We start from the raw sequence: 23383 nt of genomic DNA, 5'->3' as shown, positions 1-23383 counted from the left end.
CGCGGTTCATTACCATTTTCGAAGGACCGTTTTCAGGTTACCGAAAATAAAATAAACAGCGCTAGCCTTAAGCTTCTTCCTGAGGAAATCTTATTTTATTGTTGGCTTTGAAATTATCTTGTTCGTTTCCTTTGTGACCGGTAGCAAAATGGACAGCTACGTACATTGGGAAATGCAGCACGCAGCCAAAAGAAAAGCTGCCTTCAGCATTATTTAGCTCATTTGTAAGGAAACTGGAACTTATACAGCCTCAGAAAGAAACAGCAATTTGCTATAGCGAGCTAGACGTGGGAAGTGACAAATGAATACGTCTAGTTAGGACAGGAAGGTAATAGCCGCATACCAGGATCACGAATGGTATTTCACATGAAGACACGATTGGGCTGGAGCTAATTCGGGAAGTGTCCTCAGATCATAAATGCCAGGCTAGTAGCGAGTCGCAAGAGGAAAACGTTTAACAACCCTATCGTATCGGTACTAACATTGGGAGAGAAACGGGGAGGCTAACGAAAAGAGTTCAGCATAAAGGGCCACTGTCCACACTCCAATCGAAAATATTTTCTTTCCCGCTGACTCTGCGGCTTCGCCCTCGGAACGAAAGGGTTCAAAAAATTTCTTTTAGAGAAGTAAATAATAGCGCAGTTACAGCCAGTGCAAGCAACCGATTTTGCTGTTCCTTACGTTCCCTCAGTGGTTTTTTAGTTTCTGACCGTCTGACTGTCTGATCGTCCAGCTCCTTCCTCTGCGTTTTGCGAAAGGCTCGCTGTGCGTGCATGCGTGCCTGTGCGTGCATGCGTGCCTGTGTGTGTGTGTGTGTGTGTGTGTGTGTGTGTGTGTGTGTGTGTGTGTGTGTGTGTGTGTGTGTGTGTGTGTGTGTGTGTGTGTGTGTGTGTGTGTGTGTGTGTGTGTGTGTGTGTGTGTGTGTGTGTGTGTGTGTGTGTGTGTGTGCGTGCGTGCGTGCGTGCGTAATAACAGTTGGGTATCAAGAACATAGCTACAGGTATCTTGCATACAATGAAACGAAAACTGCGGATGACCGGTCAAAACGGTCAAAAAGCACCAAAAACAATATTTTTTCTATTGCGAACAAGGCGCTCGTAGCAGCTCCGGAGCTTCTATTGTTTATTCTTGTATCAGTGCCGTTGGAAACTTTCTGTCTTCCCGTAGGAAGACCCATTTTTGTTATGCAGCTACTCAGGCTTTCAACGTTAACGTGGCGCCATACTGTTCTTATATCGAGCTGCGCTGAACATCGGCCTTTCTTGATAGGTGGCATGACGCACGCACTGTCCGGTGTTGTCAGTGCTGTCAGCGGCGTCGGCAAACCTTTCACCAAAAGTGCATCTCCGCCCTATATTTATTTCTTGGCGCACATACGGCTACTATATAATTTCCGTCTGCAGTGACTCGTTTTGCGACTGGAGCGCCTTCACGCGCTTCCCATGCATCGTTTCACTTAACGGACGGCCTTCGAGCTTTATTCGGGCCACATGAACAAGGAGCTTGTAAGGCGTCGGCGCGACGGCAGGAGCATCGGCCTCCACACGCGCAGAAGGCGTGGCGTCGAGCGGCCGCTATCGAAACCTCTGACCCTGGTCACTACACAAATCTGTCTGTCTGTCTGTGTGCGTGTGTGTGTGTGTGTGCGTGTGCGTGTGCGTGTGCGTGTGCGTGTGTGTGTGTGTGTGTGTGTGTGTGTGGGCAGCCATCTATAGACTTAACGCGAATGACGGAAAGAGTGGTTTCAACGGCTACCAACGTCGCGAAGCCGAAGTTATAGTCATCGAATGCGAGATAATGCTGTCGGGAAATGTACTGCGAGAAAAGACTACTGGCGCGCAGCACACTTTGACTGCATTTCGAATAGGTCTCTTCGCCGTGCGCCCTTTAGGTAGCTGTTTTTTCGCGTTTTGCTCGCGGATGCAGCCTCGGGCACCCGGGCAAAGCGTTGTGGTGTTTTAAGGCGGGAACCCGAAATTGCGTGCTAAGCATCCGCAGCTTGCGCGCCTCGTGCGTTTCATCGGCATGCTGGGTATCTAACAAATGGTACTAGCTAGTGTGGTGCGCATTCCTCAAAATTGCACAGGAATTTATGTGTATTGTGTCGTAATCAGGAGGGGGAAAAAGAAGCAGCAGCGCAAAAGAAAGCTTGAACAGCGGTATACGGTTTCATAACAAATAAAAATGCCACATGAAATTACGAAATTAGGTCCCGCATTTCCCGCGAGGCGAGCGAGCTCCAGCAGCTTAGTGTGCAATTCCCAATTGCTGTAGTGAAAATATTTCACGTGTTACACATGCGTGGGGGAGCGCATAGGTGAGAAAAATGCGAAGAAACACCCACGTAACGAGTGCGGTTGTTTACGCTGTGATCGGGCGCAGTCTACAAAGCATTGAAAGCGATCTGCACACCAGCTACCGTCCGCAGCAGCCAACGTAGCGAGAGCATTATATCTCTCACGCGATGACTAACGCTTCGCTGCGCTGGCGGCAATCCAAGCCAGGCTTTCCGTCCTTCCTGTTAAGTCAACGGGTACATCTGTGTATCTGCCTTTTCTGTGTTCGCGGTAACGCGAGTGTATGACCGACAAAGCGCACGACACGGACTAAGAAAAGAAAATAAAAACCTGTCTTTTTTTTTTTTTTTTTGTCGTCGCCTAGTGAAAAAACGAAATGCATGACGGGGAAGCTTGTAGCGAGTGGCTGGCACAATTACTGGTCTGCATTCCCTTTTCCCATCAGTGAGAGACGGGCCAATGGATGCCGTCTGTGGCTAAACGTCCTTCCCGTAGCTTGTCTGGCCATTATATAGAAGCAAGAAGCTGGCTTTCCTTAGGGCAGCATGAAATAGCTTTGATTTTTGTTTTTGCTGCTTCTATTCGCGCACATTGCTGTATTATGTTGTTTTTCAGAGACTATCTCCTATACCTGATCGAAGCTTTGGGCTTGTTTGTTTAAAATTCTATACCCTCTACAGTGGCCCCTATTTAAATAAAAATGGCAATAAATAAATGAGTCAGACAACAACCAGGAGTTAGTGACACTATAGTAATTAATCTGAATGCATGTGCAGTGACACTCTAATTTATGTGCATGGGCAGATCACATAAGGCAAGATAACCGGTGGTCTCTAAGAATGACAGACCGGATGCCAAAGGAAGGCAAGAGTAGAAGCGGCGGCAGAAAGTTAAGTGGGCGGATAACATTTGCAATTTTCGAAGATCAACTAGATGCCATGCCGGATAAATTGAAGGGTTATGGGAGAGGCCTTTGCCGTGCAGTAGGTGTAGTAAGACTAGAGAGAGAGAGGGGGGGGGGCGAGGATGAGACACTTACAGTACTTCGCATGCCGTGCATTCGACCGCAGGGATAATTCTATGCTCGCTCCGTATGAATGACCTATGGCATGTCGCGACAAAAATGCAGTCTGCTCTGAGCTTTTGCAGCCGCTTGGAGCGCTGAAGTGTGCAGCGTGACGCTAGTCACCAAGAGCATTTAAGTCCTCGTTGGCTGTCCGTGCTTCTGCTCCTGATAAAATGGCAGTATAGCAGTGACTACAGTAAAACGGGTCCACCTGCTGCTTTTCCAATGAGATCAAGCTGCATGGGTCTTCTGTAGTTTTCTCCAGCAGCAGTTCGCAAACTGGCCAGAATTGCACAAGGAGAGCGTGTGGTCCTGCGCAAATGCGCGGAGCCTGCCTGTTGCGTCTGCCCTGTGCAGGGTAGCCAACCGGTTTCTTTTACGGGTTAACCTCCCTGCCTTTCCACCTTATCGTCCTCCTCCTCCTCCTCTCCAGCAGCAATATAGCTCTGAGGGCGGGTGCATGATCCTGCTTTTTTGAAACTGTTGGATGCTTGCTGTATATTAAACTACCGCCTTCCTCTGCGTTGTAAAATATGTAAAAGGGCCGAGATATTTTATAAAGCTGCCGCCAAACATTTTAGTCTCTGATCCTCTCTTATAAGTAGAAAAAACCAACTTCAGGCGCCATACCCTGCTGCAGCTGTTTCCAGCATTACAAGATGTAAGGGTGATCTGGACAAATAGGGATGATCCGCACATAATGCTTGTGTTCCTAAAATTCTTACACCTTGGTGGGCGAGTGCGTAAGAAAACAATTCGCATCCTGAGTGGGTCAGGCTGCCTTTGCCTTTCGGAGTACGGGCTGAAAACATCTTGCGAAAAAGAGTATAGTTGACACCATGTGCATATGCCCAAAAACGGAGCTGAGGTCTTACGTATTCACTGTAGCAGTGGAGGGCGTAACTCAGGAGCTGTAGCCACTGCTGGCGTTTGTTCGGTGCAGCAGCACACTTGGACTGTGCTTTATACAGGCTTTGAGACTTGCTTTACACCGCACGATGACGGGGCTAAAATATCTAAACACGCAGGGCTTTAACGGCTTCCCCACGCTGAAGGCACTTTCGGAAGAGCCGCTTGAAAAGGTTATGCAGCCTTAATTGGCGCACACCGTCGCCAGAGCCACCAACGTCGTTGCTCAAAAAGTGCCACATTGATCATAGGTGGAAGTAAAGCACGTAGAGCAGTGCGAAAGTCCCGCCTGTGGAGGCGAGCCTGTACGCGCTACACATTTCGTTTTCTTGGGACCGGGCTTTGTGACATTGAACGCACTTTTAACATTGATCTCAGCGCTCAAGCTGCCTCAACATCCTACTTAGCGGTCCATGAGTAGAAAAGATCATAGGCGCGGCACGGTATAATATGCTAACTTATGCTTGCTATGATGTAGTATGGTACGACGAGTTATGATATATAGTACGGCATGATGTGGTGAGGAGATATATGCCGAGTTTAACATTCCAAAGACACATACGAGCTGTGGGGGTAGAAGTAGTGGAGGGCTCCTTATTTACATAGACCATATGGGGTTAAACAGTGCAGATATTGCACAGAACACAGGAGACTTTGTGCTTTTTTGAAATTTGATTCGATTTAAATCTCTCCAGCTTCGCCATAAATCGATCCTGCGGTTTAGGAATCAGAGACGAACTCCAAACAAGATAATTCGATTCATCATTGTTATACTAAAATGAAAGATGTAAATCATCACAAACGCATAACACTGGCTAGCCTAGGGATGTGCAGGTTCTGTGGTTTCACTCTATAGGTGATCCACCTGATGTTCGTGTGATGGTGGCGCCACATCAAATTTTTATTCGTTTCGCGGTTTTGGCTTTCGATGTGGCGCTAGTTCCTTCGAAGGAAAGAATGTTGTTCTGTGGCAGTGATATTATTATTAAAAATCATTTAATGCTAGTTACTACGCTCAAAATCATACCCTCGTTGCATGAAGCGACTGATGAAATTTAATTAATGGTCAGTGATCACTCGTTTCTTGTAGTGCGAGAGATCCACGGAAGGCACCAGTATCTTCGTAGTTGAGCCGAGCTTTTGATAAATTTTGCATTTATTGGAAATCATCTTTAAAATGTCTTTATTTTAGTAACTATTTCATAATGATGGAATAAACTGTATGTTTCAGCGTGATAAACATTTCCGACGGCTTTTTCATGCAGGTACCGCTGGAGTTCCAGAATGGATTCAGCGCACTCACCGCCAAAGATGTCACACTGGGGATAAGGAAACGAGGTTAACGCCATCCGCAATCTCTCTTCTCAAGGGTCTCGTAAGAGGCACTTCAAATGCCACCAGGGATGAACAGTCGAAGCTATTCGGAGGCAAACATAATGGACCATTGTCTCAGGAAAGTTTATTGAACTCAGTGAGTAGTAATGTATAATTATGCAACTAATATGTTCATATTAAAAATCTTCTACCATGTTGTTTTTATCTCATACAATGTATTTATCACTTGCACTCGTCTTTCCTACACAAGCACGACATCAACAATAAAATGCGCGGGGTTATACCACCATGTTCATATCCTTTAAAGGGGCACATGTGATAAAGCAAGATTTTTAGTTTTCTAGCCCCTTTAGCATAAGCAGAACGGCGCGTAGAAAAAAGAGGCGGAAAGGCGACACTGACAATAAACTGCATAAAAACACAAAGTTCTTGCCGCAAGCTATGAAATCTGAGCTTTCAAGGTGGCTGAGATAGGAAGCAAAACAAAGAAAACAATTCTATAGAGAACATGCACGAAAAGCCACAACGTGGCAGAGAGGCTGAGATTGTTGCATGCTACATTTGGAATAAATCTTTCTTAGACTGTCGGAATTTGATCCATTCTAACGACAATTAAATGTTAAATAAGGAATGTACATAAATCATTCATATACCTAATGCCTGGACGATCTACATGGCTAAGCAGACAATCATTCAATATAGTACATAGTTCACTACAGCTGCCATCATCTGGACTCAAGATCTGAGTGCTGTCGAATTCTAAGAGAAGGCGTGAGGGCTCTTTTCGGCATGTGTGGTTTCCACGCGTTTAGGGAACGTCCAGAAGTGAACCGTCAAATAATTCTGTCTTCTTGAGGAAAGCTAACAACACACTTTTGCGCATTGTCATTGGACAGCGCATAAGATAGCGTTATCGATTCGCGCGCACCCCACGTGTTGAACTTACCGCAGACCATGCCAAGTGCATCTTATGCACCCAAGCTGCAGTACCAGCAGAACCTGTGAGAACGCGGTGCACTAAACAGGCTAGGATCTTTTCAGTCCCTATATAACACATGTATTGTGGGTTGAACTTCAGAGGGCACTAAAACTGGAAAGCACCGTTTCTGTTAAGGGTCTCTTGGCATCTTAAGGGACTTTTCCTCATGCATTACTTAGCAGTGCTCTATAGTCGAGACTTCTCACAACCTCCCTATATATTGCCGCGAAACCTTCAAAACAGTATTTGTTGTTTTTTAACAGCCGCCGGCATACAGGCTTATCACTCTGATTCTAGACCGCGTATTAGTTCCGTGATCTTTGTTTGTTAATGCTCGATGTCGCGAGTCACACCTTTATCAGTTTTGTTGTAGCGCAAGATGCACCGAGATCTGTCTCGAAGGTTCCGGCCACTTGGGTGTCTTTCCACAATGTTCCAGCCCGTGCTGGCATAGAGAAAGAGATTGGTAAAGAGCGGACACTCCCATAGGGCCCAGCGGCCCATTTGACTGTAGTGCACCAAGCGGCCGGCGGCAACTACTTCCGGTCTTGCTGAAAGGCGCGCGATTTGAATGCTAGCCATGCGCTGCGCCCTTCCCTGCCCTTTTGGCGCATTATTTTGGTTTTAAATAATCTGCTAGTGTTTCTATTCATTTTCAGCATGCATAACAACAGGAAAAATAGATTCCCAGTTCTCTAAACTGGCCATCAACGCAGCTGCGCCACAGCCTTTGCAAAAGAGTATTGCAGAAAAGACGCCAAGTGCTTTGTGAAATGAATTTATTTTGCTGCATATAAAACACACAAGAGACGCAACAGGTGTAGACGGATGCATTGACAATACTTGACACACAATAGGCGATGTGCACAATACAGAAAAATAAAAATACACGAAGTGAAAAACATTACTTAGGTAGAGACAAATAGCATAACTGACTTCTGAATTATTGCAAATGATATGTAACAAAACAGGCATTATACATGAACTACACAGTCCCAGTAGTGGCTACATTAGCAAGGGTAAATTGTATTGTCCAGGGCAGAGAGGAGTACTGACGCTTGAGGGAAGGCCACACCATTCACTCATCGCATCTGCCGTGCTTCGGCTGCAGTCCGTGGGTCCATGCAGTGCTGTTGGAAAAAGAATGAACATGACGCAGAAGGTTGCAATGAAATGTAAGGCCACTGCACCGCGCACACATCTGTGCATGTGCGTGGGTACTGAAAACTTGGTGAGCAGCAGTTATGGTCCAGAACAGAAAAGCCGTGATACGTGAAATTGATACAAAAGCTACTCTTCCAACGTAGAGGTCAGGAAATGCAGGCTAACCTAACCTATCTGAAAATGCATTTCTACAGAGCGTGAAATAACAGCCACTAATCTAACAATATTCCTCAAGAGCACTGAACAGCTGAAGCAATGAAGCTTGCCGCATAATAAAACATTTTTCACTGTAACGTTGTCCCGTTAAATGTAACGCGACACCAAGCAAAACTAGCCGTTCGCAAAACCGCGGCCTGGCCTCACCGCGGCCGGCGAGCACGCCATGTTGGCTTGCCTTTCATACGCGACTTTGTGAAGCGCAGACTACCGCGCTGAGCTGAACTGCCCGAAATGCCTCGCAGTTTTGCAAGAATGAAACATTTTTCACCTTGCGTTTGCCCTGTTAAACGCGACACCACGCAAAACTAACCGTTCGCAAGACCTAACGCCATGTCACATGTCATCGCGGCCGACGAGCCATATTGATATTGGCGAGCGCCTTGTCATGACTGTCGGCTGCCCTTCACGTGCGACTTTGTGAAGCGCAGACCGCCGTACTGAGCTAAACTGCCTGAAATACTGCGTAGTTTAACAAGAAAGTCAAGAATGAAACGTTTCTCACTTTACCGTTGCTCTGCTAAGCGCGACACTTAGCACTATAGCCGTTCGGCAAACTGCGTCAGCATGGCCGCACCGGCCGGCGAACACGCCATTTTGGCGCAACGGCGTGCCTTGGTGCCTTCACATGCCACTTTGTCAAGCCATGACGAGCTAAACTGTTCGAAATGAAGCTGCTTCCCGGGAACACAACATATTACAGATCGCCGTGGTTGGGAACCGCCAGAGTTGCGACGTAACGAACTGCGCCTGAACAACCGGCGCGCCTGTTCCCGAGCTGCGAAACTTATTGGCACCGGCCGGCATGGTCAGCGTAAACTGCTTGAAATGCAGCGTAGTTAAGCAAAAAACGTTGCTCACCTTGCCGTCGTTTCCAACCGCTGTCGTTCCGCGCAGCAGCCCACGAGAGGTCTGTGCCGCACAAGCGCGGCGAGGCACGAGCACACAACCGCTCCCTTCGACAACTTCTTGTCGTCTGCTCCGGCGGGCTACCGCTGCAGCGAGTGTCGTCGCGCGCGCGTAAGCGCATGCGCACGTTGGTGCCGCCATCCATCAATCGGCGGCAGCGCAAAAAGTCGCGCGTCATTTCCTGGGGCCAGTTTTCGCCGCGTGACCGCTCTTTACCAATCTCTTTCTCTATGGTGCTGGTAGCTGTTTGCGACGTTATCTAGATTGTTCTGTGCAGCCTTTAAATTGAGCGTTGCCGAGTGTGACGGGCATTCTTTGTGCGACGACCGACGAGCACGTTTGCTATCGCCGCCGCCGCCGAGTTGCTTAGTTCTTTTGCGGGCGCAAGTCAGCCCAGATAAACAGTTTCTTTAGTGTAAAAATCGACCCTTCATTTGTGTCGTCGACCTCGTCACCACTACGTGACATCTGGTGGAGGTGCTGCCTTTGATCCTTCAAGCGAAGACCCAAGCCGTGTTCCTGTGCCCCTGGAAGACCAGCCTACAGGTCACCGAGTCAGCCGCCGACTTCAAGGCCTACAACCCGAACACGGTCTGCTGCCTGACCCCATTCGATCTCGGAAGGCATCGACGCTGACAATGGCCCAGCCTACAGCACCGGTTATTTTCGTCCAACCCCGGGAGCCCCCCTGCTTCCATGGACTACCGGATGAAGATGCGGGAGATTGGATGGACCTTTTCGACCGTGTGGCAGATTTCAACGGCTGGAATGACGCCGTGAAACTTAGGCAAGTCTACTTTGTTCTTCAAGGACATGTTCGAGTTTGGTTCGAAAATCATGAGGCAACTATGAAGGATTGGGAGACTTTCAAAGAAGCGTTTCTGACTGCCTTTTCAAGCATCGTCCGAAAGGAAAAAGCCCAGGCCCTTCTTCAGTCAAGACTGCAACTTCCTAACGAGTCTGTCCTGGCGTACGTTGAGGAGATGAAGCGCCTCTTTCGCCGCGCCGACCCTAACATGACTGAAGGTGAGAGAGTCAAACTTTTAATGCGAGGCATCAAAGAATCGCTTTTTGGAAATCTTGTCCGAAATCCGCCAAAAACAGTGGTGGAATTTGAAACGGAGGCGTCTACTATGGAGAAGACGTTGGCCACCCGGATGCGCTACTACGAGCGACCACTTCAGCCGGACTGCTCAACCCACTACCCCAGCGCATCTGCAAGCGGAGAGAACCTTCGGGACCTCATCCGGGAGATCGTGCGGGAGGAGCTCCGTCGAATGCAGCCATCATCGCAACAACCCCAGGTGGCGACGCTCGCAGACGTCGTCCGTGAAGAAGTCCAGCAGGCACTCGGCGTTCCTAAAGCGACGGCTGCGGCAGTTCCAGCACAAGAGGCAGCAGCGATGAACTACGCTGGTGCATTACGTCGCCCTGCGCCCCGACGTGATGACTTTCCGAACCCTCACCGTTACCGCCCTGTTCCTGAAAACCGCCCCTTGGCCCCCGCCCGCCAAGCCTACCAACGACCCCCAAGCCCCAGAAAGTGCGACGCCTGGAGGACATCAAACAACCGATCGCTCTGCTTCCATCGTGGTGAGGCAGGACACATTCTCCGTCACTGCCCGTACAGGCGGATCGGCCTCCGTGGTTTCGCTGTCGACGCCCCACGCCTCCGTCCTGGCGAGCGACCACAGGAAATTAACGACTTCCTGCGCAGCGGAGAGAACTCGTCGCCAAGGCGTCTGTCACGCTCCCCATCGCCGTACAATGCCCGATTTGCGTCGCCAAGCCGCGGTTACGTGCAAGGAAGGTCTCCTAGCCCCCGTAGGGGAAACTAAACCTCCAGCAACCTTTGGAGGTGAGGTTGCTAATGGCGAAAAGACGAACATCCTCCGCCGCCGACGACCACTAACGACGACGCAACCATTTTATCGCCGCTCCACACGACGACATCGACAACACGACCAGAGTGCAAGCAGACACCGCCGCCCAGCGAAGTAACAACGGTATGCCCCGGCCATGACCTGAAGAAACGACGGAGCTGAGATCGGACACTAAGGCCCACGTGCAATGCGAGGACGCGAACAAGTGACCTTGAAGGTGACGTCGACGGTCGCAGAGTCACTGCCCTAGTAGACACCGGAGCTGACTATTCAGTCATTAGTGGACCGTTAGCCTCTCAGCTAAGAAAAGTTACCACCGCTTGGGATGGCCCGCTGATTCGCACCGCAGGTGGCAACCTGATTACTCCATCGGGACGATGCACTGCAAGAATAACCGTAAATGGGCGTACTTACCCCACCAGCTTTGTGGTCTTGCAGCAGTGCTCCCGCGACGTGATTTTAGGCATGGACTTCCTAAATGAACATAGGGCTATCATCGACCTGCGATCCAAGCTCATCAAGCTCTCTGCAGACAAAGCCATTCCTGCTACGACGACGTCGATGCAACACGTCCCTCTAAACGTCCTCGACGAAGAATTGAACGTCCCGCCCCGATCAAGTATCGCAGTCTGCGTAGGTAGTGCCAACATCGAAACCGCTGAAGGCATCGTCGAAGGAAATATCCAATTGCTCTTAGAACGAGGTGTCGGTATCGCAAGAGGCATCACAAAATTCCGGAGAGGTCAAGCTCAGGTTCTGATAATAAACTTCATCAAAGAATACCGGCATCTCAACAAGGGCACGACGATCGCCTTTCTTGACGAATTAGCGGACCTCAAAGATGTATTCTCCCTCCACGACCAAACGCTGGAAGACGCACCGGACCTATTCCGTCAGCCCACATTTGACATCAACCCGGCATTGACCCACAACAGGAAAGACCAGATTCTCAGTCTGCTTCGAAGCTACGGAGAGTGCTTCTCATCGTCATCGAGGGTACGACAAACACCACTGGCCAAGCATCGCATAATAACGGACGAACACGCCCGACCTCTGCGCCAAAGCCCTTATCGTGTATCGCCGCGAGAACGCCAGGCCATTCGCGATCAAGTTGAGGAAATGCTGCGTGATAACGTAATCCAGCCATCGAACAGCCCCTGGGCGGCACCAGTCGTTTTGGTGAAGAAGAAAGACGGCACCCTTCGCTTCTGCGTTGATTACCGCCGCTTGAATAGCATAATGAAGAAGGATGTCTACCCGCATCGACGACACTCTCGACCGGCTCTGCAATGCAAGGTACTTCTCATCGATGGACCTGAAGAGCGGATATTGACAAATTGAGATCGACGAAAGAGATCGCGAGAAGACCGCATTCATCACACCGGACGGCCTTTATGAATTTAAGGTGATGCCATTTGGCCTCTGCTCCGCACCAGCCACGTTTCAACGAGTAATGGACACAGTCCCGGCAGGCTTGAAGTGGCAAATTTGTTTGGTATATTTGGACGACGTTGTTGTCTTCTCGTCAAACTTTGAGGACCACCTAAAACGACTACAGACAGTGCTGGAAGCCATCAAGTCATCGGGGCTAACGCTAAAAGCAGAGAAGTGTCATTTCGCCTACGAAGAACTCCGATTCCTTGGTCACATCGTTAGCAAGGACGGTATTCGCCCAGACCCGGAGAAAACAGCTGCAATCGCACAATTCCCACCACCTGCCGACAAGAAAGCTGTGCGCCGATTCCTTGGGCTGTGCGCTTATTATCGACGATTTGTCAGAAACATTTCGCGGATCGCCGAACCGTTGACGCAGCTTACAAAGGCTGACGTACCTTTTAAATGGGAAGCGCCGCAAGGAGAAGCCTTCGACGAACTTAAGCACCGCCTGCAATGCCCTCCTGTACTTGGCCACTTTGATGAAAACGCCGAGACCGAAATTCACACCGACGCGAGCAGTGTAGGCCTAGGAGCCATTCTCGTCCAGAAGATTCCCGGACAGGAAAAAGTAATCGCCTACGCTAGCAGGTCTCTCACAAAAGCCGAAGTAAATTACTCGACGACCGAGAAGGAGTGCCTTGCGATCATCTGGGCTACTTCTAAGTTTCGTCCATACCTATACGGTCGACCATTCAAGGTGGTAAGCGACCATCATGCGCTCTGCTGGCTGGCTAATTTGAAAGATCCTTCCAGCCGCCTTGCCAGATGGAGCCTACGACTTCAAGAATTCGACATGACTGTAGTCTATAAGTCGGGCCGGAAGCATTCCGACGCAGACTGCTTATCCCGCGCTCCCGTCGATTCTCCCCCGAAGGACGATGACGATGACGCCTTTTTGGGACCGGTAAGCGCCAGCAGTTTCGCAGAACAACAGCGATCAGACCCTGAGCTGAAAGCGCTAGCCGATTACTTGGAAGGAAAGACCGCTTTCGCTCCTGGTGTGTTCAGGCGACATTTATCATCCTTCACGTTAAGCAATGGCCTCCTCGTGAAGAACTTTGCACGCAACAAGACCGCGCAGCTTCTCGTAGTGCCTAAAACCCTTCGGCAAGAAATTCTGCAGGCGTTGCACGACGAGCCCACAGCAGGCCACCTCGGATTTGCGCGCACGTTGCGTCGAATCCAGAAGTATTACTGGCCGCGACTGCCTGCCGAAGTTTTCCACTACGTGAAGACGTGTCGTGAGTGCCAACGACGCAAGACGCCGCCGATCAGACCAGCAGGACTACTAAACCCGATTCCGCCCCCAATCCTGCCCTTTCAACAAATTGGGATGGATTTCCTCGGCCCCTTTCCATCTTCGTCTATGGGTAACAAGTGGATCATCGTGGCCACTGACTACCTTACCCGTTACGCCGAAGCAAGAGCACTACCAAATGGTACCGCGGCAGAAGTCGCCAAATTTTTTGTCGAACAAATTCTCTTGCGACACGGCGCCCCAGAAGTGCTCATCACGGACAGGGGAGCGGCGTTTACGGCAGAGTTGACGCAAGCCATCCTGGAATACAGTCACACAAGCCATCGACGAACAACTGCGTACCATCCCCAGACCAATGGCCTTACGGAGCGCCTGAACAAAACGATCGCGGACATGATCGCTATGTACGTCGACGCTGAACACAAGACCTGGGACGCCATCTTGCCGTACGTGATCTTCGCGTATAACACGGCAGTCCAGGAGACGACCAGAGCGACCCCGTTTAAGCTTGTGTACGGCAGGGAGCCCACGACGACGCTCGACGCAATGCTGCCGCACGTAACCAACGAGGACAACCTTGACGTCGCCGCCTACCTGCAGCGTGCAGAGGAAGCCCGACGACTCACACGGCTGCGTATTAAGGACCAACAGCGCACCGACAGCAGACGATACAATTTACGACGACGCCACGCAGAGTACAATCCAGGAGACCAAGTGTTGGTTTGGACACCAATTCGCCGTCGTGGATTAAGTGGAAAGTTGTTGCGTCGATACTTTGGGCCGTACAAAATCCTTCGCCGCGTCGGACCACTGGACTATGAAGTCATTCCCGACGGAACGTCAGCATCACAACGGCGGCGCGCACGCCCAGAAATTGTACAGTCATAAAATTTATGAGCGTGAACGCGGGAACGCGTGCCGAAATGTACATTCAGTGCAGTCTAGCGCACGCTGGCAGTAACTTCGTGAACGAGATATTCGCGGCTAAGGCTGTTAGATCAGCGGATGCACTCCCAGCCAGTTTCCGCTCATTGTCTACTTCGCACAGCGATAACGGATAACAAAGGCGCGGGCACTAAGTGGCTGTCACTGTCCCATGCATGCGCAAAGCGATAGTCTGACGCGGGTTCCAAGCCGCTAAAGCAACATGCGTTCCTTTACAAGAGGAGTGCCTGGATATTGGGCGTGCGAATTTGTAACCAATGGAGAGGAAACCTATGCATAGGGTCATTTTGATGCTATTACCATTTTATCGCCGCTCAGATATTCTCAACAGTGGAGTACGGTACCGTATAATTGCAGATCGACATTCCGGGTGCGAAAAGAAAATAATAAAATTACGTTTTAAAATAACCTTTACCAGTGGTTTCATCGAGGTGGCGCCTTCAACAGTCATGCACTACTACAACTTAAGATACGTTTTGACATCTCAAGGAATGCCATTGCTGCTTCTCTCAATATTTCGCGTTTTAGTGGCCTCAGTTGTGTGAAAAATTGACCATAAGCTAAGTCTGCAAAGACGCTCACGTTTTTCGTTGTCTTATGTGTGAATATATTTTATATATATAGATTGTTTTCAAGTAAAACACTACTGACTGTATTTTGCGTGCATATGTATCAAAGACAAAATGCAAGCACTGGACAGTTTGCGGTTTGGAGAATCATTTTATTGAGTGGATGAGTAAGAAGAATTTAGCAAACATCAACTGCTACTCGCACTACAGTGAGAACTGTGGAAAGCATCCTGCACTTAAGGTAACTTTGAACATTTTCGCCTGCTTCTAGTAGCGAGTAGCACAGCCTTTTAGGCGAATAACATCAGCCATACTCTTCGGTAAAGAAGAGTAGAGGGAGGCAACAAATGCGCCATCTTCACGGAGCCGCTCCCATTCTTCTTGCACCGCTTGCCAAAGGCCGTCAGCATTCGTACTTTGAAGTGGACGCCGCACCAAGCGTTGCTTCATCCGCCCCTAAACATTCTCTATAATATTCAGATCAAGACTTTTTGGAGCCCACTGCAGGACCTCTACACTTTCGTCTTCCAGCAGCTCCTTCACACGGCGAGACGTGTGTTTAGGGGAAAGGTCCTGTTGAAAGATGAAACTGCCATTCGGAAAGGGTCCGTGGCGAGCGTAAGGCAGCATAACGTCCTTTAGAAGTTCGCTGTAACGGGCGGATGTCAAGTGGCCCTCGATACGGACCAGCGGTCCCAGTCCGAGATGCGAGATGGCTTCCCAGGTATTTACTGCTGTGCGGCCGCTTGAGGCTATGCTTTGAATATTGGTCGGATGGTGTCTGCAAATAAAGAGTGCGCGCACGGACAATAAGCACAAATGTGCAAAGAGGATATAAAGCTTCTTGAATGAGACTGGCGAGCACTAAACTCATTCTAGCATTTGCAGCCGAAGATTTCAATTTCGAGCTGCAGTCGACATCGTTAATTAAGGAGCCATCGATTGCGTGAAGCTTTTATCCTCTTCCTCCTCCTACATTTAGAATAATTCTATCGAGACGACTCAACGGGAAATAAGATACAAATGCAAGCATCACCTCTCGTTTTCTAGCCGCCAGACTCTCTTCCTTTGGGCTTGTTTTGTGCAAAAGGTGGATTCATCTGTAAAGATTACTCTTTTCCACTCCTCAGACGTCCCGGACGCGTGTTGTTCCGCAAACTGGAGTCGCTTGGTCTTGTGCGTACTGTTGAGGAAGGGCTTCTGTGCGGCGACGCGACTGTGCAAGCCCGCTTCTTTCAGACGGTTCCGCACAGTGGCTGGACTCCGGTATTTTCCATGATTTAATTCGCTGTCTGAAAAGGATCGTCTGCCGCAATGATCAATTGATCCTCCTCTTCCTTCGTTGCTCTTGGTCGGCGCCGGTGTGGAGCATCGCCGATTCTTCCTTCTGTCTTATAGGCTTGACATATTCTGTTGACAGTCTTCAGTGGTCGGCCGGTCATGGCCGCAATAGACCGTTGGCTGTATTCTTTCAACGCTAGGTCAATGATGTGCCGTCGCTCTTCGTCGGGTACACGCGCCATGGTGTGGCTCTCGAAGAAGTGAAAGAAAACCGCTCAAGGAATTTTTTATACGCAAAACTGTATCAGCGTTATCAAAGCATATGTGTTGTATTTCATGATCAAGAAATTCAACCAATCACAAACGTTTCAACCAGCGAGCGAGGCAGAGCTCTTTCGCCGGTTTTTAGCTGCACGGGCCCTTTCTTTCGGTGACACCGGGAACGCCGACGACGGCGCGGTTAAACCAATGAACGGGCGCATAAGACCTGCGCTGTAAACAAAAGCACAAAAACTCCATAATTGGACAGCGCGTCAGTATTCTTATCGTTACGCGCTCGGCATGTAGGATTCATATGAGTGCGCCTTTCATGGGCTGTTATCACCACGTGTTGCAGATAGCTAACGCAGCAGATTGCGGGTCTAGAAGGGACAACAGACCGCATTGATGGCAGGGAGTGCATCCGCTAATCTAACAGCCTTAGCCGCGAATATTTCGTTCGCGAAGTTACTGCCAGCATGCGCTAGACTGCGCTGATTGTACAGTTCGGCACGCCTTCCCGTGTTCACGCTCATAAATTTTATGACTGTACATGTTGTGCGACTGAAGCCATATTACGCGCGTTAAAGAATCTGTGGTGTTTAAACTTTGCAGTGTTTATGTTTAAGTTTGTTCTGGAACATCGAGGCGATGTTTTTTTAAGGGGGGAGTAATGCCGCGAAACCTTCAAAACAGTGTTTGTTTTTTTTTTTAACAGCCGCCGGCATACAGGCTTATCACTCTGATTCTGGACCGCGTATCAGTTCCGTGATCTTTGTTTGTTAATGCTCGATGTCGCGAGTCACACCTTTATCAGTTTTGTTGTAGCGCAAGATGCACCGAGATCTGTCTCGAAGGTTCCGGCCACTTGGGTGTCTTTCCACAATGTTCCAGCCCGTGCTGGTAGCTGTTTGCGACGTTATCTAGATTGTTCTGTGCAGCCTTTAAATTGAGCGTTGCCGCTTGTGACGGGCATTCTTTGTGCGACGACCGACGAGCACGTTTGCTATCGCCGCCGCCGCCGCCGAGTTGCTTAGTTCTTTTGCGGGCGCAAGTCAGCCCAAATAAACAGTTTCTTTAGTGTAAGAATCAACCCTTCATTTGTGTCGTCGATCTCGTCACCACTACGTGACAATATTACACCTATGCGTGAGGGTACCCATTAGCAACGTATACAAATCCCCTGCCGTGCAGATTATGCATCATGCCTAAAGAGCTGAGAGACACGGCATCAGTGGGATAGCCAGGCTTTAACCATTGGACGGCGGATTTTGGATCTGTCAGGATCACAATAGATTGAGCCCGACAATACCTTAGCTTCCGTAAAACCGCACTGATGGCAATGCATTCAGCCGATATGGGCAACACGACTTCAGTAAAGCGTAGACACAATGCATTATCCAAAGAAGGAACAATAAGAGCCGTTGTGCTGGTTCCTCTGACCGTGCCCGCGGAATCATCAGCGAAAATGTGACGATGGCGGAAATAGTCTTTTCAAAACTTTCAAAAATGCGCGAACGCGTTGCCACCAAAGGAGAGCAGCGCTTAGAGCAAACTTGAGAAACAGTGACCAGAAATGACCCGGGTGGTTTCAATCACTCGCTTTGAATGTTAATGACTAGATATATAAGAAAACAAATTGCTAGGTAAGCACTAGGCTCATATCCTTTGCGGATACGCTACCGTCTTTCATAGGCGTCCAAGCTACATTATTAGCATTTGTGTAGTGACCAGGGTCAGAGGTTTCGATACCGGCCTCTAGACGCCACGCCTTCTGCGCGTGTGGAGGCCAATGCTCCTGCCGTCACGCCGACGCCTTACAACCTCTTCGTTCATGTGGCCCTAATAAAGCTCGAAGGCCGTCTGTTAGGTGAAATGATGCTATGGGAAGCGCGTGAAGGCGCTCCAGTCGCAAAACGAGTCACTGCAGACGGAAATTATATAGTAGCCGTATGTGCGCCAAGAGATCAATATAGGGCGGAGATGCACTTTTGGTTAAAGGTTTGCCGACGCCGCTGACAGCACTGACAACACCGGACAGTGCGTGCGTCATGCCACCTATCAAGAAAGGCCGATGTTCAGCGCAGCTCGATATAAGAACAGTATGGCGCCACGTTAACGTTGAAAGCCTGAGTAGCTGAATAACAAAAATGGGTCTTCCTACTGGAAGACAGAAAGTTTCCAATGGCACTGATACACGAATAAACAATAGAAGCTCTGGAGCTGCTACGAGCGCCTTGTTCGCAATAGATAAAGTATTGTTTGGTGCTTTTTGACCGTTTTGACCAGTCATCCGCAGTTTTCGTTTCATTGTATGCAAGATAACCGCAGCTATGTTCTTGATACCCAACTGATATTACGCACGCACGCACGCACGCACACACACACACACACACACACACACACACACACACACACACACACACACACACACACACACACACACACATACACAGGCACGCATGCACGCACGCACGCACACACACACACACACACACACACACACACACACACACACACACACACACACACACACACACACACACACACACACACACACACACACACACACACACACACACACACACACACACACACACACACACACACACACACACACACACACACACACACGCACACGCACACACACACACACATGAATGATTTTTCCAGGCAGATTTCCCTCGAACACTGGGCTTTATTATAGTGGAAATGAATAGTTCACGTATCGCAGCATCCAGTTTCATTTTGACGACTCACAGTAAATGTTCGATAGCGAGCATGATTTCACTGTTGTCATCTGTACATACATAGGGTTATTCGTTTTAAGGTTTTATATATTTCAGAATTCTAAGGTTGGGGGGGGGGGTAAAAATTGGGCGTTTTTTTTTTTCGTCTTGAAAGTATGCGAGAAATCGGGTTTTTCATGGAAACACTCCGAAATTTGGGTTTTATCGGGTTAAATTTAGAAACTAATAATTTATTCGATTTCTCCTAATCGTTGCGTAACAATTAGGGCTATGTTTTGGCTTGGTTTCAAGAAAATTCAATTAGGATCTTGGTCTGGGGTAGTTGGTTTATAACTTTCACGAAATAAACACAGCACGAAGAAACAGGATACATGAATACGAAACATACAAGACGAGACTTGTATGTGTCTTATTTCTGCGTTCTGTTTTTTTGCGCTGTGTTTATTTCGCGAAATTCAAGAAAGTATTTCATAATTCGGCATTTCTGTCGTAATTATTACTGTCAGTGATGTTCAATTATCAGTTTTTGGACAAGGAACAATTTATTCACTAGAGCGTGATCATCGAGTTTTACACGCCTTTAACGTACATAATCATCTGCATACGAAACGTTTCGGGTTACATCCGAGACCTGTCTGTTCTTTAGATGTGTCTTAGCTGAGAGAACGTTCGCTCAACGTTACAGCTGCCATTAGCAAGGCACAACAATGCCAACGCTGCATTTGCTAGCCTGGGGTTGCGCATAGTTGCGTCGTTACAGTAGTTCATAACTTCAACTGTTTCATTTGTGGGGCTTGCTTCCAGTACGTACTGGTTAAACTCCCGCGAAGCGAGCCTAAATCACCCGTCATGTAAATAAATAGAGGTCTGTAGCCATCAAACGACTGACTCAGCAGCCGGTTCTGGAATGGATTGAGTAAGGCACCCAGTTTCCACATTGTCAACTGGTTTTCTTCTTTGTCTGAGACGTTGAGACGTTCGGTTTGAGAGTGCAGCCCCATTTTGTGGAGATTTTCCCGCAAAACTCTTCACATGCATTTGCTAATGTGGCACTGCTCTTAGGTAAAATAGACAAAACCTCTTTTGCTCCATCGCGTTTATCGGTCATCATGGAAAACTCTACTGTAGCTTGACGTTTACGACGTGATCGAAGCTTAGCATCAGAAGTTTCTTGCTTTCAAGCGTTTTCTGGACATCTAAAAGCCGCTCGAGTGGAACTCTCATTAAGACTGCCTTCGCATAAAGACCTTTTTATCAGAAAGTATCACTCGAATAGCTTCTGCGTTGGTGCTTTCATACGAGCTTTCAACAATTTCCTTGGGCACAGTTGTTGAAGAAACAGGAAAAAAAGGGGTTTTACTTGATTCTTTTGGAACATGTTCGGGGTGCAAAAACCGGATAAAATCGCGTTTTACCTCAAAACGAATAACCCTACACATATATTGCAAGGCAGAACATACAATAGCTAAGAGAGGGGAGAAGGGGTTAAAGGTTGGCTTAGCTGCCATAAAATATATGCGGAGTCCGTGCGTTGATGTTGCATTGACTGTATGCAGTAAAATCTACCTTCCTCCATTGTGAATGAAACTACTTCTCAGTGCTTTTCTTGCTATTGAAGAGCATCTGACAGCTCTCATAAAGCCCTAACTAGCAAGAGCTTTTTCTTCCTGTCTGCATGCTCCTAGAATAATGAAGGTTCCACTTGTGACAGCTTTAGCTGTGACTAAAGGAAGCACACAATATTGTTTTCCCACGATCCTCTGTTTCCAACTTCGGTTACATCCCACAATTTTACCTGATATTTGCGTCTGATTTCAGGTGACTTGACCTCCTTCATATCCAATTAAGTGAACAAAGTGGCAGATGATGCCGGCATAGGTCTACATATGTAAACGAGGACCATCGTCTGTTGGTCCTGCTCATACTACAGGTAGTTCAGTGGTGAATAAGTGATCAGCCCCGGCGGCTCAGCACCTAATGCGTTGGGCTTTAAGGCAACCGTGGTTGAATCGATATGAGACCTGGGTGGTCACATTTAGTCGGGGCCGAAATAACGACGAACTCTCGCTTGGTGAGCGGTAACAAAAAAGTTCAAAGGGGAAGGAAACTCACGCGGAGTTAATCTTGAGGCGCCCCTAATGGCAAACTTGTTGTATTGGTGCGTTGAAAGCCGAATTTGATACATGGCAAACTGAACCATGCCGCACCGCACCGCAAATTAAAGTAACGTACTGCACCTGTTTACAGGGGATGTCATGCTGAAACAGCATGACGCGACTGATCAGACAAACGAAATACCAACGCACTCTTCTCTGCTATAGAGCTCTTATCGGTAATTTTGAGGAGATCTTGGATGTCAAGCGTTGAGAATATAGACATAAGCTAGAAAAACAACGCTTTTAATGGCGAACAACATATTAGACCTGGAACGGACTAGTGTTTTCTTACCCAAAGACTCTTTCTGCATGCTTAACCTTCCCATTTGCTGCCACCCCAGCATCCGAGAAATGATTCTTCACTCTATTGTTTGCATGAAAAACATCGTGCCGTGTTTGCGCAGTTCTCCACTGCGACCGTCCGGCTGTCGTTTATATATTCGTGGTGATATGACGCGTGGCCGCATCGTTTGGCGCGCTCCGTTGCATAATAACGAGAGGACATCCGGTGCTTCTTGTCTACAGCGGCCCTCTTGTATCACTGCCCCACTGACTGCTTCTTCAAGGACAACCGGGCTGGTTTCAGTCATCGCGCAATGTACGCATGCTTGCGGTGCCTATACAGGACGGCCTCGCAATCGGACGCACTGGACCCACTCGGTCGGGCTGGGCGGGGTATTTCAGCCGATGTCACTTGATCACAAAAGGTTAGGCGATTTTGTTTAATAAAACAACCTAATATTTCAGGCATTAAGGGGCTCCTTATATTTTACCCGTACATGTTATCACCTTTTACGTCAGTAACATATCGGAAGAGAGGTAAGATGTGTCGCTCATTGCATTTGGGAATTTCATTCCCTTTTCTCCGTTTCTAAAAGGGTTTTGGCTTCGACTCATGACGATGCGGGCAATCATAGATAGTCATCACTTTGTCTTCAATTTTTCATGCATTAAGTGCATATTGGGAACCTCTAAATATGTGAACTAGCCTTTAACCCCTGTAATTATATATATAACTTATCGCATAGGGCATACACGTAAGATGCCTTTTTATCGCGCGGTATACCTAAAAGCTTTTAATTTATTTTTTTTTTTGTAAAAAGATATTACGTTTAGAGCTAACATGCATTCAAACAGGTTAAATTTTTCCTGTACGAAAGCGTTGTGTGGCGTGCGTTCACTTTTGTGGATTATGTTAGTTTGTGAAGAATCGACAGTTTTATTTGACGCAATGAGCAGACATGACTGCATCCAAGGCATTGCGATTCTGAAAGAAAAGCGATCTTTTCTTGCTCAGTGCCATGAGTAAACCACGAAGCCTGGTGAGAAGTGTGATATTTGAGTAAATGTCAAATCTTCCACGTGGCACCATACCTAGTAGCTAGCGAATTTTCCTCATGCCTTATATTATACAACCGCTAAACATTTAGGGACAATATTTTCCTTAGGAAGAATTGTTTTTGAATTTTAAGTGAATTAACCCTTTTCTACAAACTTATCTAAAATTACCTATATCCCTGACGTTTAGGCTTATGTATAATAAAGCACCACCTTCCCACTAATCGTTATCATTTCAGCTACAAGTTCAGTTTAGGCACTGGGCCTGCGCCTGGTGCAAACCATCAGATCGCGCTAGTTGCCTAACGTCGACATTCTGCTAAAAAAAAAAAGAACATTGGCAGTGGCTTGGCTCTGCTATGCCTCGCGGCAGTGCGCTCTGGGAAGAATCAGTTTTCCGGGCCTCTCTCGCGGCCGCTCTGGGGAAGCGTCTTGTGACGGTAGATCGCGCCCCTTATCGAACACAACCAGCATTTCATAGAACACATTAAAGTTCACCGGCGTTCTATAAATATTCTACAGGAAAGGAAAGGCGCAGTATCTGTCACTCGCGGAATGACACTATCATCATCACGGTAGACAAGATGAATTATTAAGAGCGTTTCACAATCCGGGGCGTGGCGTAGTGGTAAA

General features: G+C 48.2%; 1 protein-coding gene and 1 long non-coding RNA gene across 2 annotated transcripts in view; one reads left to right on the top strand and one right to left on the bottom strand.

Moving 5' to 3' along the window:
- LOC146185052 (cytochrome P450 3A8-like) overlaps positions 1 to 5804 on the top strand; it is a 35362-nt gene extending 29558 nt beyond the window's left edge. Inside the window, exon 14 of the mRNA XM_084606038.1 lies at positions 5538 to 5804. Within this exon, the coding sequence (XP_084462164.1) occupies positions 5538 to 5615 (78 nt within the window). The 3' untranslated portion in view covers positions 5616 to 5804. The remainder of the gene's footprint in view (positions 1 to 5537) is intronic.
- The window catches only part of LOC146185048 (uncharacterized), a 310168-nt gene that overhangs the window by 192880 nt on the left and 93905 nt on the right, over positions 1 to 23383 (bottom strand). The window lies entirely within an intron of this gene.

This window comes from Amblyomma maculatum, chromosome 6 (assembly GCF_055883805.1).
Source record: "Amblyomma maculatum isolate TAMU_Amacu chromosome 6, ASM5588380v1, whole genome shotgun sequence".
NCBI lineage: Eukaryota > Metazoa > Arthropoda > Arachnida > Ixodida > Ixodidae > Amblyomma > Amblyomma maculatum.
The sequence above is the reverse complement of the archived record's forward strand: the minus strand, read 5'-3'. Positions and strand labels throughout refer to the sequence as shown.